At 35.9% G+C, this 15,528-nt stretch overlaps 1 protein-coding gene across 4 annotated transcripts in view; it reads left to right on the top strand.

Moving 5' to 3' along the window:
- The first annotated feature begins 2,323 nt into the window (after positions 1 to 2,323).
- Positions 2,324 to 15,528, top strand: part of CDH8 (cadherin 8) — a 73,701-nt gene continuing 60,496 nt past the window's right edge. For 3 of the 4 annotated variants that reach the window (XM_029084903.1, XM_029084901.1, XM_029084902.1), the window contains exons 1-2: positions 2,331 to 2,448; positions 14,859 to 15,026. In XM_029084903.1, the coding sequence (XP_028940736.1) occupies positions 14,885 to 15,026 (142 nt within the window). In that variant the 5' untranslated portion in view covers positions 2,331 to 2,448; positions 14,859 to 14,884. Of the gene's footprint in view, positions 2,449 to 14,858; positions 15,027 to 15,528 lie in introns of all 4 variants that reach the window. The other variant, XM_010167751.2, reaches the window with a different exon arrangement.

The raw sequence follows: 15,528 nt of genomic DNA on the forward strand, positions 1-15,528 counted from the left end.
TCTAGGAGCTGGGTGAGTGTTTTATTTTTCCATACTCTTCATTAGTTTTATTAGGTGAGATTATAGTCACATTTCAAGTGACCTGTAAGGGAAAGAAAAAGAAGGGTAGGCCATTCCCCCCACTCTTTTGTGCATATAAACAATGAATAGGGATATTGACTATTACGTATGTATTTTTAATGTATGTATATGCTTCAGATGACCTTGGGGCCTCAATAAGTGATTAAATTATTTTATATCACAAGAAAAAAATCTTGAGAGCTGAGCATCAGATTGGAAGCAATGTTAGACACCGATTGCCACTTTTTATTAGGGCATATTCAACTTTAATGTCTAATGAACACTTGGGAGAAAGGATGTGTTTATCAGAGAATCAGCATACCCATTTAAGTTTTGAAATCTTGAAGTAAATATCTGTAAAAGTCTTGAGGAATTCTCAAGTGAAATAATAAAAGAATAGGCATTATATATCAAATCTTTCTAAACAAGCAATGTAATTATTTCTGAAGTCCTTTGAAAAGAGAGCCAGCTAGGCAAATCAAACACCATCTCAACAGTTTCACTTCTTTATTTTCCTTTGCGTATAAAGTATATCATGGAAACGAAACAGAGCAGCCTAGATAAAATACTCTTACAAACATTTTCACTGTTCTGTGATGAGCCTTATCTTATTCCAGCCCGGTCCCATTGTACAGCGTTCTGCACAAACCTTTTCTTTCTTAGAAGATTACAAAACAAAAGTTTTATGATAGCAGCCGCAGAAACCTAGTACATCACCTGCTATTTCAGTTTGAATCCAGTTGAAGAAATCACTGACCTCTATATTGTATTTGGTATCACACGTGGAACAGCAGCTGTGAACTGCAGGGAATGTCCTGCTGGGATGGTGGGGCTATCACCTGAATTCTGCAAGAGGAGAGGTACAGCTTAGCGAAGAGATTGCCTTCTGTAGGAAAAACAACATAGAGAACTTGTTACTGGTGTATGACTTACAGAAGGTGAGCCAACAAAACTTAAATATGAGAGACAATTCTAATAGTTGCATCTTACATCTTTTCATGCTTTGTAGCTCCTGTGGACGAGCCACAAAGGGTCCTTTTGGTCATCTGTTTCTGCAACATCCAAAATCAAGTTTCCTGCATACTTCCCTGTCATTGTTCCCTATTTCATTTATTTTCTGTAGCCTATGCCGTGGCTATTCCTCTACATAATTTGCATGTACTGTAACGCACGAAACTGCCCAAAGCAGCAGCAATGTGCCACACAGAGAAAGAAGAAAAGAGAGTGCAATGCAAAGACATGCCCAAGGGATCTCCTCCCGCTTTAGTTTACTGTTCCTGTCCTGATGTGACATGTCATTTGGATTTGGCAGCACACAAAGTGTGAGAAGGAAGAGGAGACTATTTTTTATTGGCATATCCAGAAAGGGGGAGTATTTTGGTGGGTGCTATAATCCTTTTCATTTCTGAACATAAGAAACATAACGCAGCCCTTAACCTCTCTCCTACTCTTGCTTTCTCTCCCTCTGTAGATATTGTCTTTATTGCTAGCCTAATTAATGTCATAATTATATTTTTAATTCAACTAAAAGAAAAATCTCTGCAGCAGGCTTAATGTAACCAACTGAATTTCATTCAATTTTGCTTCTTACAGAAATGGCAAGTGCTGTGTTTCCTAAGAAATAAAAAGGGCATTTTCCTTAGTTTTTTTCCTTCTATTTTTTTTGTCAGAGTATGGAATTTCTAACTCTGGATAGACAATGGCCCCCTCAGTGGCAGAGACTCATTTCAGAGACAATAGATGTTGTCCTAACTCTGTCACTGTGGCCACATCAAACTATTATTGTGGCTGCAAGCCAAGAGAAGAAAAAATAATCCTTTTTATTATTGCTTTTCTATGCGGTCTCTGTAACTTGGCAAGGTTCTTTCAAACGTGATTTTGCAAATCTTAAATGCAGCATATTATATTGTATTATTAACCTTGTATTTCGTATCCCTTTGATATGATTCCTTTGCGAATGCTTGAAGTCTACACAGATCTATCAAGTAGCTTTAAATGCATTCTACAAAGAAACCCGAAATAATACAGCTACAAAAAGGTTTTTCTTTCACCCAGAAATTCAGTCTGCTGGCATATATCATCTTGAAGGAAAATGTTTTGTTTGTGTTCTACATGTAATGTTTTAAGTTGTTACTGATATTTTTTTTCTTCTTCTGAGTTGACAACAATAAAAGGAAGTTAATGTTTGTTTCAAATTATTTTTTTAATAAATTATGCAAATTTCTAGTAAGGGTGTAAACATTAATTTTCTTTATTCTTTTTATTTAGGCACCTTTGTTACTAAAGTAACAGCTACAGATGCAGATGATCCAGTTTATGGAAATAGTGCCAAACTGGTTTATAGCATTCTGGAAGGACAGCCTTACTTTTCTATTGAGCCCCATACAGGTAGGTGACTCTTGAATATGAATCCCTCACTTATATTTACACAAATAACCCTGCTTCTTACATATTTCATATAATATACTTGATCAGGGAGTGTAAGTAGATGTCTGTCAGTATTATCAAGTTGTAACATGTGTCTCACTTTATTCATTCTGTCAGAGTCTGATCATGTGAAGAGACAAAGAAAAATCTGTATTAATGATAATGTAAGTACTGGTGGTGCTAATCTTACAGAAGTTACTGAAGCAAAACTGAGGGTAGTGGAAGTGCCGTGTGGCTTATAACTGATTAGGGATTGAAAGACTTGGCCTGAGGAATTTAATGAGTGTAATGTAATTTTCAGTATGAGACTACAGTATTTCCAGTTGAAGAAAGTACAGTTTAGCTTGGGAATAATATATTGTGTATTTTCATTAAAAATTCTTTTTCTTTCTTGATTGGATGGATTGAGGGAAAGAAAGAACACGATACTGAGTGTTGGTATTAAGTTTTATTAGTATGCATTTAGGATTCCTTTATTTCTCTGTGGTTTTAAAGTCTTGAAAATCATCTCATAGAAGTGCCAATAAATCCATTCCCTCATGTTTTCTGTACATATGTCATACTTATGGCAAATTCATTTAGTTATGTCTGAGGAGTGTTTTTTAAAGTGATTTCATATTATTTCTTATATTCTTTCACCTGTTACTAGAAGCTGTTTTTAATCACTGTGAGTCAAGCAACTGTGATCTCCTAAGGAGAAGAAAACTATAACTCATTTTAAAACATAGGAAAAAAAAACTCAGAACACCCTAAATTTATACAACCATAAAGAAGTAAAGCGGGAGTAAAAATTCTTGTCCAAAGTTATTAAATAAATGTCAGGAGAAATTAGTAAAGGATGCTTTTGATAGCTCAAGTGTGCTAAGTTTTCTTGCCAACAAAGTACTCTTAGACTCTTTTAAAGTCTGGAACTTCTTTTATTCCTCCTGGTAATGTTTAATGGGAAAAATTATTTCCCTTTCCTAGAAATGCCCCAATTGCAGGGACTTTAGGTTAATACTATAGGTTGATAAATATTAATGGATGAATGGATTAACCATTAAAGTATTTCCTTCTGGTTGAAGGACAGCTATCGTAAATGTGAAAACAATCTCTAGGATGTGATTCAGTATTTTATTTTATGCTGCATGTAAAATAGAGTTCTACAAAGAATAACTCTAGTACAGCATAGTGGAAAAACAGTGACTTGTTCCAAAAATATGTCAAGAGAGTGTTATTACTCAAGCCCCATAGTTCATACTGGCTGATTTGTAACAAGTCATGTGGAAATAAAACTCAGAACAGACCCCTGGCTATCAAGTATCAAAATATATGACTTGATTTTCTTTAATATTGCAAATTATTGCATGCAGTAATGAGTTGAGTTAGCTGTCTTAATTAGAGGGGGATTGGTATTAGGCTCTTTCTCAGTTTCTACTAGGGAAAGTTAGTGCTTTAGCATTGCAATGCATCAGCTTTCGCAGAGGAGCTGAGAATACCTATGTAGGTATTCTCTACCTAGACAGAAGCTTTTTCATTTCTTTCACACAAAAATAGCCCGAAAGAAATATTCAAAATATAAAAAATTGTTTAATTTTACTCAGGTTTATTATTTGTATTGCGTTAAAACCTTATGCTTAATCCCATGAAGTAGCTACAAATCACCTAGGAAAGCGATTTCCATTATCATGAAAACCAGAGAAAATTCCCAAGCTTTTTGGTGAACCTGAAAATCATCATTTTTCTCCTGTTTCACTAGCATTAAATTCCCCCTCCTACCTTCATTTCCAGTTACAAATATTCCTTTGAGTAGCAGTTTAGTTACCATGAAAATGACACGTTAGTTTCTAAAGGGAATGTAATCATAAATAATTCAACTGTGGCTTTGCCACAGCCCCTGAGTAAGTGGCTTCAAATTACGGAGCTGCTTCTGAAGGAATAAATGGTTCCAGATTCCCCGTTTCTCTAGATCTCTGGAGGACATCAGTGATGGGTATATTTTTCTCTAAACCATTGCAACTGAATGAGTTTATGTACTGAGGCCATCCCCTGTTTCTTTGCCATCTCTAATGTAATGGCCTTCATCTGTAGTCTGGATACCACACACTACTCTTACAGCTACCCCCCAAAGGGTTTGTTAAATCTGGAGAGTATGCAGTTGCTTCTGTGATAGTAGATGGACCCATCCATTGCTTGTCATGTTTTAAACTTTGCAGAATTTATTCTTATGTCCAAGATGTGTCTTCATTCATTTAGAGAAATCTTAGCCATACTAAATGTTAAATTGTGTAGAGCCTTCCAGTATACATTTATTTAGGATATGTAAACAATAAATATACATAAGAGTCTAGTCATTTAGCAAACCAAGGGGCAGTGAGGTAGAAACTGCAGCTGCATATTATACAGAGTGAAAAAGATTGTTCTAAAACTCAGCAGCCTTATAGTTGTGATTCTTCTGAAGAGCAGTGTTGATTTCAGAAAACATAGGGAACTATGCAGCAGATTTTCTTGGTAATACCAGAATTTTGAAGCGAGGGTGTGATAATGTTTATTACATACCAGAGAGAGTTTTATGGGTTGTTACATGCAATCTCAAAATGCTAGCAGTAGTACGCTAAGATAGCTACAATTTTGTGGTGGCTTGTGGCACTGTGTATTTCACCTTTTAGAGGTAGCGGTGCATAAAACATGCATGCTAGTTTAGCAGCTATATAATTTGGACAGTAGTGCTGCTGCCATGGATAGATAGAGTGGAAGGTGTGTTTTAACAAAAAGAAAACGTCCAAGGCAAATAGAAAGTATTTAGATGTTTGATTGTTTCTTTGTATTTATCCAACTTTAGCAATGCGAATCCTCACAACCAGTATTTGTTCCCTCTTAGTAACTGGGCCAGGAAAACCCATTCTCTCACACATTTGTATGTAGTACTTGGGAACCTCAGTGAAAATTTTCATGCAGGATGATGTTTGGATACTATTGTGACAGAGTACAGATTAAACTACCAGATATAGTAGTGTCTTACCCAAAACAAATCAAACCTGAAGGTGATCTTCCAAGCATGATAGGTCAAGGGAGATGTGGATGTGTGTACAGCTACATTTTCTCTGTGGTTACATTTGATTAGTGTCTCTGCTCTGTTGAAAGCCTTTCCAATTCATTTGGAAAGAATTGTTTCTGAACACAGATTGTCTAGAATTGTCTTTTTTTCCCCAAAATGGAATCACTGTTTTAAGAAATAGACTATGTTAAAGTGATCCACTTCAGAATGTAAATATTTCCTGTCATTCATGGGAGTGTATCAAATGTTATGAAAAGTATAATTACTTAGATCTGATCCAGTTAGTGTTTTTCTAGATGACTGGCCTTTTATTTGCTTTGTTTATTAGAAATTAAGACTAGATTCAGATCTGTGCAGCTGCCAGCACCAGGGCAGCCATAGATAGGCTTTACTGCCTATAATTTTTTTAATTTCCTGGCCCAGATAATGATTGTGTGACCTTGCTGCTTTGTTTTAATGGTACTCTGTGAGCTGGCCATGAGGAATAATCTCAGTCATGCCTCCTGATTCCTTTCCCTTCTATAGTATTCTGAACAAAAAGAGAGAACAAAGGTGTAAGATATGGCTTCATGCCTACTGTAGACAGGGTTGTTACACCTGAGGGTAAACGTGAGGAAAGCAATTGCTTACTCTTCTGCTTTTTTGTTCCTATTAACTTGACATTAACTAGGTGTAGTCCTTATTTAATCGCACTCTTAGTTGAAACTCTGACATTGCTCTCAACCTCCTTGCTGAAACAATACTATAATGCTGGGTGCACAGAAATAAGTACTAGTAAGTGACCCATAAAACAATAATTTTCCATTACCTTAGATGAAAAATGCATATACTTCCGCAGTTCTAGCTTGCAAGTTCTTCTGTATGATTTATAGACACATGAAAGAAAGTAATTCAAAAGTTATTTTTCATTCAGTGCTCTGAATATGGCTTAGGGTAAATGCTTTTTTGATGGCTTGTTCTGAATATTTTTCACTTTTCATAGGTGAATTTTAATATGACCACTGGTTTGTTGGATAGAAAGCAAACATACTACAAAGATACAGATTCAGATTTTCTATGAGAGGCTAAATTTACAATGTGATGACATCAGATTAGTAGCAAAACTATATTCCATAAACCATTATTGTTACATCTGACTAACTGACATCAGGTTTCCTGACTAGCGTGTGTTATTTGTAAAGATATACAAGTTGTATGTATTCTCTCATAATCCAAATAATGACAACAAAAATGCTGGAGAAGGGGGTTCCTTAAGACTGCTAAAAGTAGCTAAAGTACACTTCTTGCTTTTCAGATTTTTCAAGGATATTAAATCATGACTGTCAGCTTTAAAATAAGATTATCATAATGGAAAGTAATATGAAGTGACACTGTGTTCTTCAATATAGGAGTGGTAGAGAAAATACATTTTCAGCTGTCTGACTTATTTACATTTCACATGAACTTAAATAATGTCACTCCTACACATACCTGAAATATAGTTACATGAACAAGATAAATGACACCAAATGCCCTACTTCACTGGAAAACACATTGTATTGTTCAAGCATAAGACCTTACTATGTATGAAAAAGTATAGGTTTTAAAGACTGCCATCTTGGATATGGTCATTTGGTACAAAGCCAAAGTTCAAGTTAGTAAAGCTGAGCTGAATAGAAGAGTCAGGAGACCTAGCAAACTAAAGACTCTCCTAATTGAAGGTGGATATTTCTTTGGAGAGTGAATAATTGATTTTTTTTTTTCCTATACCTAGCTTTAACTTTCAGGTGAAAGTGCACATGCTTTAATCAACAGAGCTTTTAATGATTTAGTATATGTCCCTCTCTGGACCACAGTGTTGAACCCTGTGGTTCTGAAATCAGAACATAAATGAGTAGGCCTAGAAGGAATGAAAATGACATTCAGCAGAATTCAGTTTTACTCTTTTATTTTAATATACAGTCTTTCTTATCTTCCTCCATTTAAACCCTGAAATACAGTCCAACAGAGTCAAAACAAGTAAGATAGTGAGAGGATAAATGACAGTACCTTTTGTGTTACAGACATTTTTGTGATGTTAGAGACTGTTTCTTCTATCTGATTGTTAGTGTTGAGGTTATTATTAATGCTTCATGTCAATGATAGTGCAAGCTGCCCTCAAAATATTGTATGTGGTACTGTAGTGTGAGACCCATCATCATAAAAAAACCTACTGAAATACTGAAGAAAGTTCAAAGCAGGTTAGCTAAGGTGAGAAGAATATTGCCTATAATGAAAGATTGTTTGAACTTAATTTGTATGAACTGGATAAGAGGTGATTAAAGGAGGATATGAAATGACTGTACAAATATTTGAGAGATGTTAATAAAAGAGAGGCACAGGGACTGTATCTGTAATTACTCATGATAAAATGACAAGGTAGCATTTTTAAACTAGAGAGATGGGAAAACAGTTTTGATACAGGAAATCTGCAACTATAAGGGGAAAGTGATGAGCTACTAGGAACAGAACTAACTCAAGTTCAGCGGAGCCTTTCTAAATAGTTTGGTTTCTAAATAGTTTAGATTTAAACCCTCATGTGATTAATGTAGAGAAAGAGCCTGTTCAACATTAGTCAAAGCCTGGATTGAACTGCTGCTTTTTAGCTCATTTTATTAACTAGTGAATATGCTGCGATATCCTCGCCAATTACTACAGTTTTAAAGTTAACTAAACTTTTAACTGAAATAATTTTAAGAGTCATGAACTGGAATGTGTAGATGTTGTTCTGTCTTAGCAAGTGAGGTGCAGGAACGCCTTTCCTAGAGGAGAAGACAGAGTGTGTGCAGCAGCATACAGAAGGTAGGTCCATCCAGCCCAGATAGCAACATTCCCAAGGGAGCAGAATTGGCTCCAGCACATGCAAGGATTTCTGGAGTTTATACTTGGTTGCTTCCGTTACAGTGCTTTCAGCTCTGTCTTGACAGCATTTGATGCACTTAGGTGCAATGCTGAAAATAGAGTATATTTCCAAACTAATGTAAGCCTTTTCTTGTCATTGTGTACTAAGTATACTGAGCAACCTTAGGAGTTGCATGAAGGTGTTTGTACAGATTCTTTGGTGATTCTGAGAGTTGTCTTGGTGACAGCCCATTAGGAGAGAGTTGTACTGACGAACCGCTGGTGCAGCAGACCCGAGGGTCAGTCCTACAGTTCTTGCTTTTTACTTAGAAGTAAAAAGTGCAACTATTATGGATAAGGTATGTGGGACTGGGTCCTTCAGTAGCAGCAAGAGCCGTCTTTTATGATTAATAAAGGAAGTATAAAATCACTGCAGAGATGTTTGAAAACGCTTACGGTGGTCTGTAGTTGGTAAAGATGAGTGGCTTAAGATCAAGACAGACTGGCATTTGAAAAAAAGTTATTTCTACTTCTAGAGTTTATCTAATAATAGTAGTAACAAGAAAGCTGACACCACACATTTCTTGCATTTCAGAGCAATACCTCTATCATTTTCGAAAGCTAGTGAGATAGATAGAACTTAACCATTTTCCTCATGCTGTGAGGGAAAACAGGCTACATATCTAAATAATGTGCTTCAAGAGACTGAATTAGAGAGAGGAATTTGAACCTATGCAGCTAGATTTGGAAAGCATCTGAAAAAGAATCCAAGGCTACTTGCTGTAAAGTGTCTAGTATAATCATAGGTATTTAGAGGATCATTACAAATAAAATCTGAAGGAAGCAAGGTCATAAATGCAGTGCAGAATGTTTATTTACTGCATTCATTCTCTGTTAGTGAGAGGGCGATACTTTCATTGTGCCAGTGAAACTTCGTCCTAGGGAAAAAGAAATGGTTGGTAAGCAGAGATGAAAGCTTTTTACCCGTACTCTAAAACCCAGGCACAAGTTCATCTGAATTAAAAAGGCAGTATTGTAATAGGTGTTATCCAGTCATATCTTACATGGAATTCTTCAAGCAGAATACATATAGGGAAAGGGTAGGTAGTGTTAATTTATGCAGAATTACAAACTTGCAAGGTTTACTTCAGAATGAAAGCACAATCAGAAAACACAAAAATGGAACTAATATGGGCTGAAAAAGAAAGTACAATAGATTATAGGTTACACAACAAACAAGAGTATTAATAAAATTATATTCCACCTTCATCTCACTGTTTAACAGAAAGGCAGGAAGTACCATTTTCTCCATATAATTTTAAAAAATAAACATGGTAATGAAATATGTACACAGTTAGCATGTCTTCTAAAAATACAAAAATGGCACAGAATTACTCCATGTAAAATGGTGTAACACAGTATTCAATTCCTCACCTATTGATTATTTCTACTCTGGCTAATGTGTTTGATTTGAAATATATCTGCATCTGGATGTAGTTCAGACAACTCCTGTAACTGATAATTTTTCTAGAAAGATAGCCAACTTTGTCAGAGACTACAGATATTTTTCTTGTCTTTCTAAAAGAAAAGTTCTAAGACATTAGAAATAAGTAAGAAATGACAATATTTGATGATAACTTTTATTAAAAATTTTATTATTTTTATGAAGGGTAAATTGAGTAAGAATAGTGGATTGATATGCCTGTATCACATCAGCAAAGTACTAGGATTTTTTTAATTTCCAAGAAAGTTACTTGTGATCTATTCATTGTTTAGGAATTACAGTACAGGTTTTCCACAGATCTCCAAGTGAACCTTTTTTATGGACTGCTAAAACATCGCTGAAGTCAGTGTGCTTCATGGGAATACAGAGAATGCATCTCACAGCCCTGATGAAATTACAAGATTGATTTTTCAGGAGTTTGGGTCCTAAATGACTGTTATACTCAATAAGATGCTCTACCAAGATTTTAGCACAGAAGGAAGATCAAAGCAATTATCTGTTCCAAAATGAAGAAGGGAAAGTTCCAAAGTATGCAAGTTGAAATAGCAGGAAGTCTTCATCAAAATGTGTGAGATGAATGAGAAGCTTAAGAAAGGCTTTTCAGGGCCAGATTCCAATTTTGCATAGTGCTTGCTTGGTTTTGCTCCATGTTCTCAATTATTATTATCTGTAGTTTTATAGCATTGCCATAAAGAGATCCTTAAAAAAATGGACAGGAAAGTGAAAAATGAAAAACAGATTCTTATTTCTATTGTTCCTTTTGCTTCTCTTCTTTCTCTTCATCAGCTATAGCCTCTGCCACATTGCTTCTTTTCCCCTGATCTTTTTCAGTGTGAGACAGTGTATGTTCTTCCAAATAGGTTTTTGAAAGTAGTCCACAGGGGTGCATTTTAACCGATTCAAGTTGTGAGGCAGATTGTGCAAATTGCTCAAGTGTGTGCATTTAGGACCACTGTAAAAGTAAATCCCATTCTGCAGCTGTTTTATTTGCTGTTGAGCAGTGAGACACCAATAGCTGTTTAGGAAAAGCAACTCAGCCCCAAAAAAAAAAAAAAAAAAAAGTACTTACAATATTGTGAGTGTTTTCATTCTTTGAAGAAATTACTTCTTGATTTCTTTGCCTTCCAACCCACTTCCTGATGTTTCCAGCTTTAGTCAGAGGATCTGTAGCCAAAATCTCAAGCAGGTGTCTGATCAGTGGTTGTACTATATGTCCATTGAATGTTTTTATAGGACTAAGGTTTGTGAAATATTTTAGAGTACATAGAGATAAAGCCTTATCTTAGACAGTATAGAAGGAAGGGACTGTAAGTGAGAATGCAGTGGGCACCCTTGCCCCAGAAAAGGATCAGATTTATCCCTTCTCATTCTTGACAGATGTTTGTCTGATTGGTTCTCAGAAACTTTCAATAATGGAAATACTACAAATACTACAAATTCTCCAGGCAACCTTTTCTGTCTGTACTTACCTTCTCTGTTAGAAAGTGTTCCCCTAATGTTTAACTGAAATCTCTCTTGCTGCAATTTAAACCTGTTTTGAGGTTTATATTTTAGGCCCATCATTTCTTCTCTTATTCCCAGGGGAAAAGGAGTGGAGCTCCCAGTAATCTTTACGTATTTGACTGTAAAGTCTTTCCTCATACTTCCCCAACTATATAAACCAACTTTTTTCAAAATGGTACACACTGTTCCAGCTGCAGCCTTACCCGTATGAGTGAACTGGAAGGATTATTCCAGTTCTTCCATATAACATACTAGCTAATATACCAGGAAATGTTAAAGCATTTTTATCAGCAAAATGCTGTTGAATCATATTCAGCTAATTTTGACTCTCATTTTTTTTTCTGTCTTGTGAGTCATCTGCTCTATTGTAATTTTGAAGTTAATTGTTTCACCCACACAAAATACTTTGTACTTGCCAAATTGAGTTGCATCCTGCTTTTCCAGACTATCCAATTTGTCAAAATTGTTTTGAACTCTAATCCTGTGCTTCCAGTACTTGCAATGGCTCCCAACTTTGTGCCGTCTGAAAGGCTTCATAAGTTTTTCCTGTGTTCCATCATTCAGGAAATACTGAATGATGCTAGAAGTCACACAAACCTTATGAACCACTTCATCCATCTATCCGCTTTGGCAGTAAGCCATTGATAACTATTCTGAATACAATCTTCCAACAAGCATCTACCTGCCTTACATTTGTTTACAATAATTCTCATCCCTCACTTTTAAACTACTCTCCTGTTTGGCACATATCATTTTCATCCATCACAGCATGCTGAAAGTTATTATGTTTTTATTCTCGATTTGTTTCTGGGTTGAATTGAGGTAGAGCAGATTGAATGCTCAATGAGTTAATGTTCTGTGTGCTGTATGCGTATTAGTATTTGGTGAGCCCTAAATTGTTTTCCAAAAATAGATTGAAAGTTTCAGTACTTCCTGAGAAACCAGCCAGGGAACTGGTGAATAAAGCAAAAGAACAAATATCCTTGCAGTCCTCTATGCATGACTCTCTTAGTCTGTCTTTGTCTCCATCACATTGCTTAGGTGAGGATGGAGCCTTTTCGTGTTTACATTTTTGCACCATAAGATACACTGACACTTCTTTTTTGCTCAGCTCCGTTCTATAGATTTTTAATATAGAAACACTGGTGGGTAGCAATCAGTCTGTGTAATTTGAATATATTTGATGTTTAAAAACTTTCATGTTTTCTTATAGTAATTAAAACAATAAACTTTTTAGCTTTTTATTGTGTTTGAAATGGAAACTTGACTTTGTCTTTGACTCTTGGCTTCTAGCAAATGGTTTATGGGCTGAGACAGCAGATAGAAACATGTATAAAACTATTGAAATAATAGCTTATGTTATTATCTTTATACAGAAAAATCCTCAATTTTTATGTCTCAGAAGTCAGAAACTGTAATTCTGATGCAAACACTTTTAAAGGTATTTAATCTTCGTGATATCTTCTAAGCCATAGACAAGGACTAATCTGTTTCATACATTCAGAGAAAAATAAAAATACATTTCTAGGAAAAAATCATCACCTTATTAAAATAATTAACTTCTCTAGATGATCTTTAATGTCCCTTCCAACCCTAACCATTCTATGATTCTATAAAACTGCAGAATACAAAACGAGGCATTTTATGCAGGTCATCTGTAGGCCAGACTTAACTATGTAAATTAGGTTTAAAAAACCCCCAAACAAACAAGGGAAAAACTCTGCCTAAAAAATAAAAATTGGGAAAGTTATGGTAGGCTTAATATAAAACCCATTGAAATAAGGTTTCACTGATCGCTGGATCAGCTCTATTAGTGAAAAACATAGACCAAATTCTGATACCCTAAGTCTGCATTAACATCCTTTTTATGAGTCATCTCACTTATAACAATAGCATTTTTCACAGAATGGATCTTTATTATTCCTGAATTGTAAACCAATGAGTCCAAACCAGTCACAACTGTCAAATGCTTTAAGAATTAAATATAATTTACACTCCTTAGCCAGACTGCTATGGAGGAAACTGCCCTATTCTTTTGCTTAAAGTATTTTGCACCTATTATATCTGATAAATTTTGATTATTATCCTCTGGATTTTACTGTTCTGCTTTTTGCATTCAAAAAATTTACCAGAAGCATATTCCTCAATGTTTTCCAGAATAACTTCTGTATAGTTCTATTACATGAGTGCTGTACTTCAAGGCTGCTTCATTGGTTTTACAAGCACTGGATTACATTGTATTTGTCAGGGTCCTGGGCACAACCTCCTTGAAGGAGTTGAGTTGGTTAAGTTTAGAAGTGTAGCTGGCTGCGACCAAGGTCAGGTCCTCTGCTGACAAGAGCTGTTATGAAGAAAGCTTCATGCAGGGGCTGCCCCTCCTTTTCCCTGGGAGCTGATTTTAGGCTGAGGCTCTGCTGCTGGTCCCCAGCTGTGCGACATCTGCGCCCAGTCTCCTTTTTCCTCCGTTCTGACCCAGCTCCAGACCCTCCAGCTGCGTTTCCTGGCCTGAACTCAGACCTGCCTTGTTGCTGTGGACTTGCTGGGTGATCACCAGGCTGTGGCTCAGCCTGGCCACAGTCTCTGGATCTGAGTGGAACCCTGACTTGCTGCTCTGCAGTCTGGCTCCTGGTTGGTGAGGTCTCTGCTCCTGCCTGCCTTGTTTCCACACGCTGCTCCCAACTCACCTTTAACTGCAGTGCAGCTGTCCTGGCTGCTCCTAAACCCTTGTGTCACATGTTGGAATTAAAAATCACCGAATATATATCGAGTTCCTTGGGAGCCAGAGATTACTCTGGCTTGGCAGTTGCAGACATAAGATAGGGGTTTCATTTTCACCCAGAATTATATTTATAAAATAGATAAGAGAAATGCCCAAAATATTTTATGAAAATCATTTACAAAAGTGTAGATTACAAGACCGCTATTAAGTTTGGTGGTTTATGTAGCAAGCCTATTGCTTTATTCTAAATGTCTTACACCCCCTTGCTCTTGGCTTGATCGTGTACTCAGCCAAGAATAGAAGGTCTGGTCAGATTCTTAGTACTACAGTATTAAAGATAGATGGATTCTATGAAAGACATACTGAAACACATACTGCCATTCTCCAGTAGGAGTTTAGGCACTTAATTTGGGACTTAAGGGAATAACTGGAGGCTGTGTTATATACAATGCACTTACACAGATTAAATAATGGTTTTGGCTTTAAAATATTTGAAACAATCACAGGTATGATTAATTCTTGGGTTTTGGGCCACAGTTTCATTGCACTTTTAATTAAATCAAGGTAGGTAACATCTAATATACTTTTTTGAAAACCTCAAATTCTTCTTTATCCTTGGTACTAAGAAGCAAATTAACTGGTCCTTTAGCAGTTCAATTTTTATACCAATATTTACATATATCCATAAAAATAGCTGCAAAACTGAATTTGAGTCTATACCTGACTTTTTTTCCCCCCTGTTATTGTAGCTATAATTAAAACAGCTCTTCCCAACATGGACAGAGAAGCCAAAGAAGAATACTTTGTGGTCATCCAAGCAAAGGACATGGGAGGACATATGGGTGGACTCTCTGGAACTACAACAGTGACAATTACACTCACTGATGTTAATGACAATCCTCCTAAGTTTGCACAGAGTAAGTGCCATTATATGTATGTGTAGTCCTATATAAGAAAGTAATACACTTTTATCAAGCTCTTTTTTTATCATCATATTGCCTGGGTTTGTAATGTAATTTTAAAATATGTAACTGCTACTAGAGAAAGATTAATAATCCTCTGCCTGATTAAGAGCTTAGGAAAGAGGGAATTACATCCACAACAGTGTACACAGCTCTCTGTCTTCCTTGTTACCCCTCTTATATCCACACAAGAGGGCTTGGGGACTTCGTTCCATGTATTTGGTTTCAGTGCAGTTGTTTCTTGTTGCTTGTTTTTGTTGCTGTTATATATGCTTCCATCTCATGCAGACAAGTGACACCACCTATAAAAGACATATATAACTGATAAAATAAATAAAGATTTGACTAATTAGGTAATAGTGAAGAAAACAAAGAAAATAAGTAAGAAAATAAATCAGTCAAATTGTTGATCTGTAATTCTAAATCCATATTTACTACTGTGGTTCCAATGAATATC

This window comes from Antrostomus carolinensis, unplaced genomic scaffold (assembly GCF_000700745.2).
Source record: "Antrostomus carolinensis isolate BGI_N321 unplaced genomic scaffold, ASM70074v2 scaffold29015, whole genome shotgun sequence".
Classification (NCBI taxonomy): Eukaryota; Metazoa; Chordata; class Aves; order Caprimulgiformes; family Caprimulgidae; genus Antrostomus; species Antrostomus carolinensis.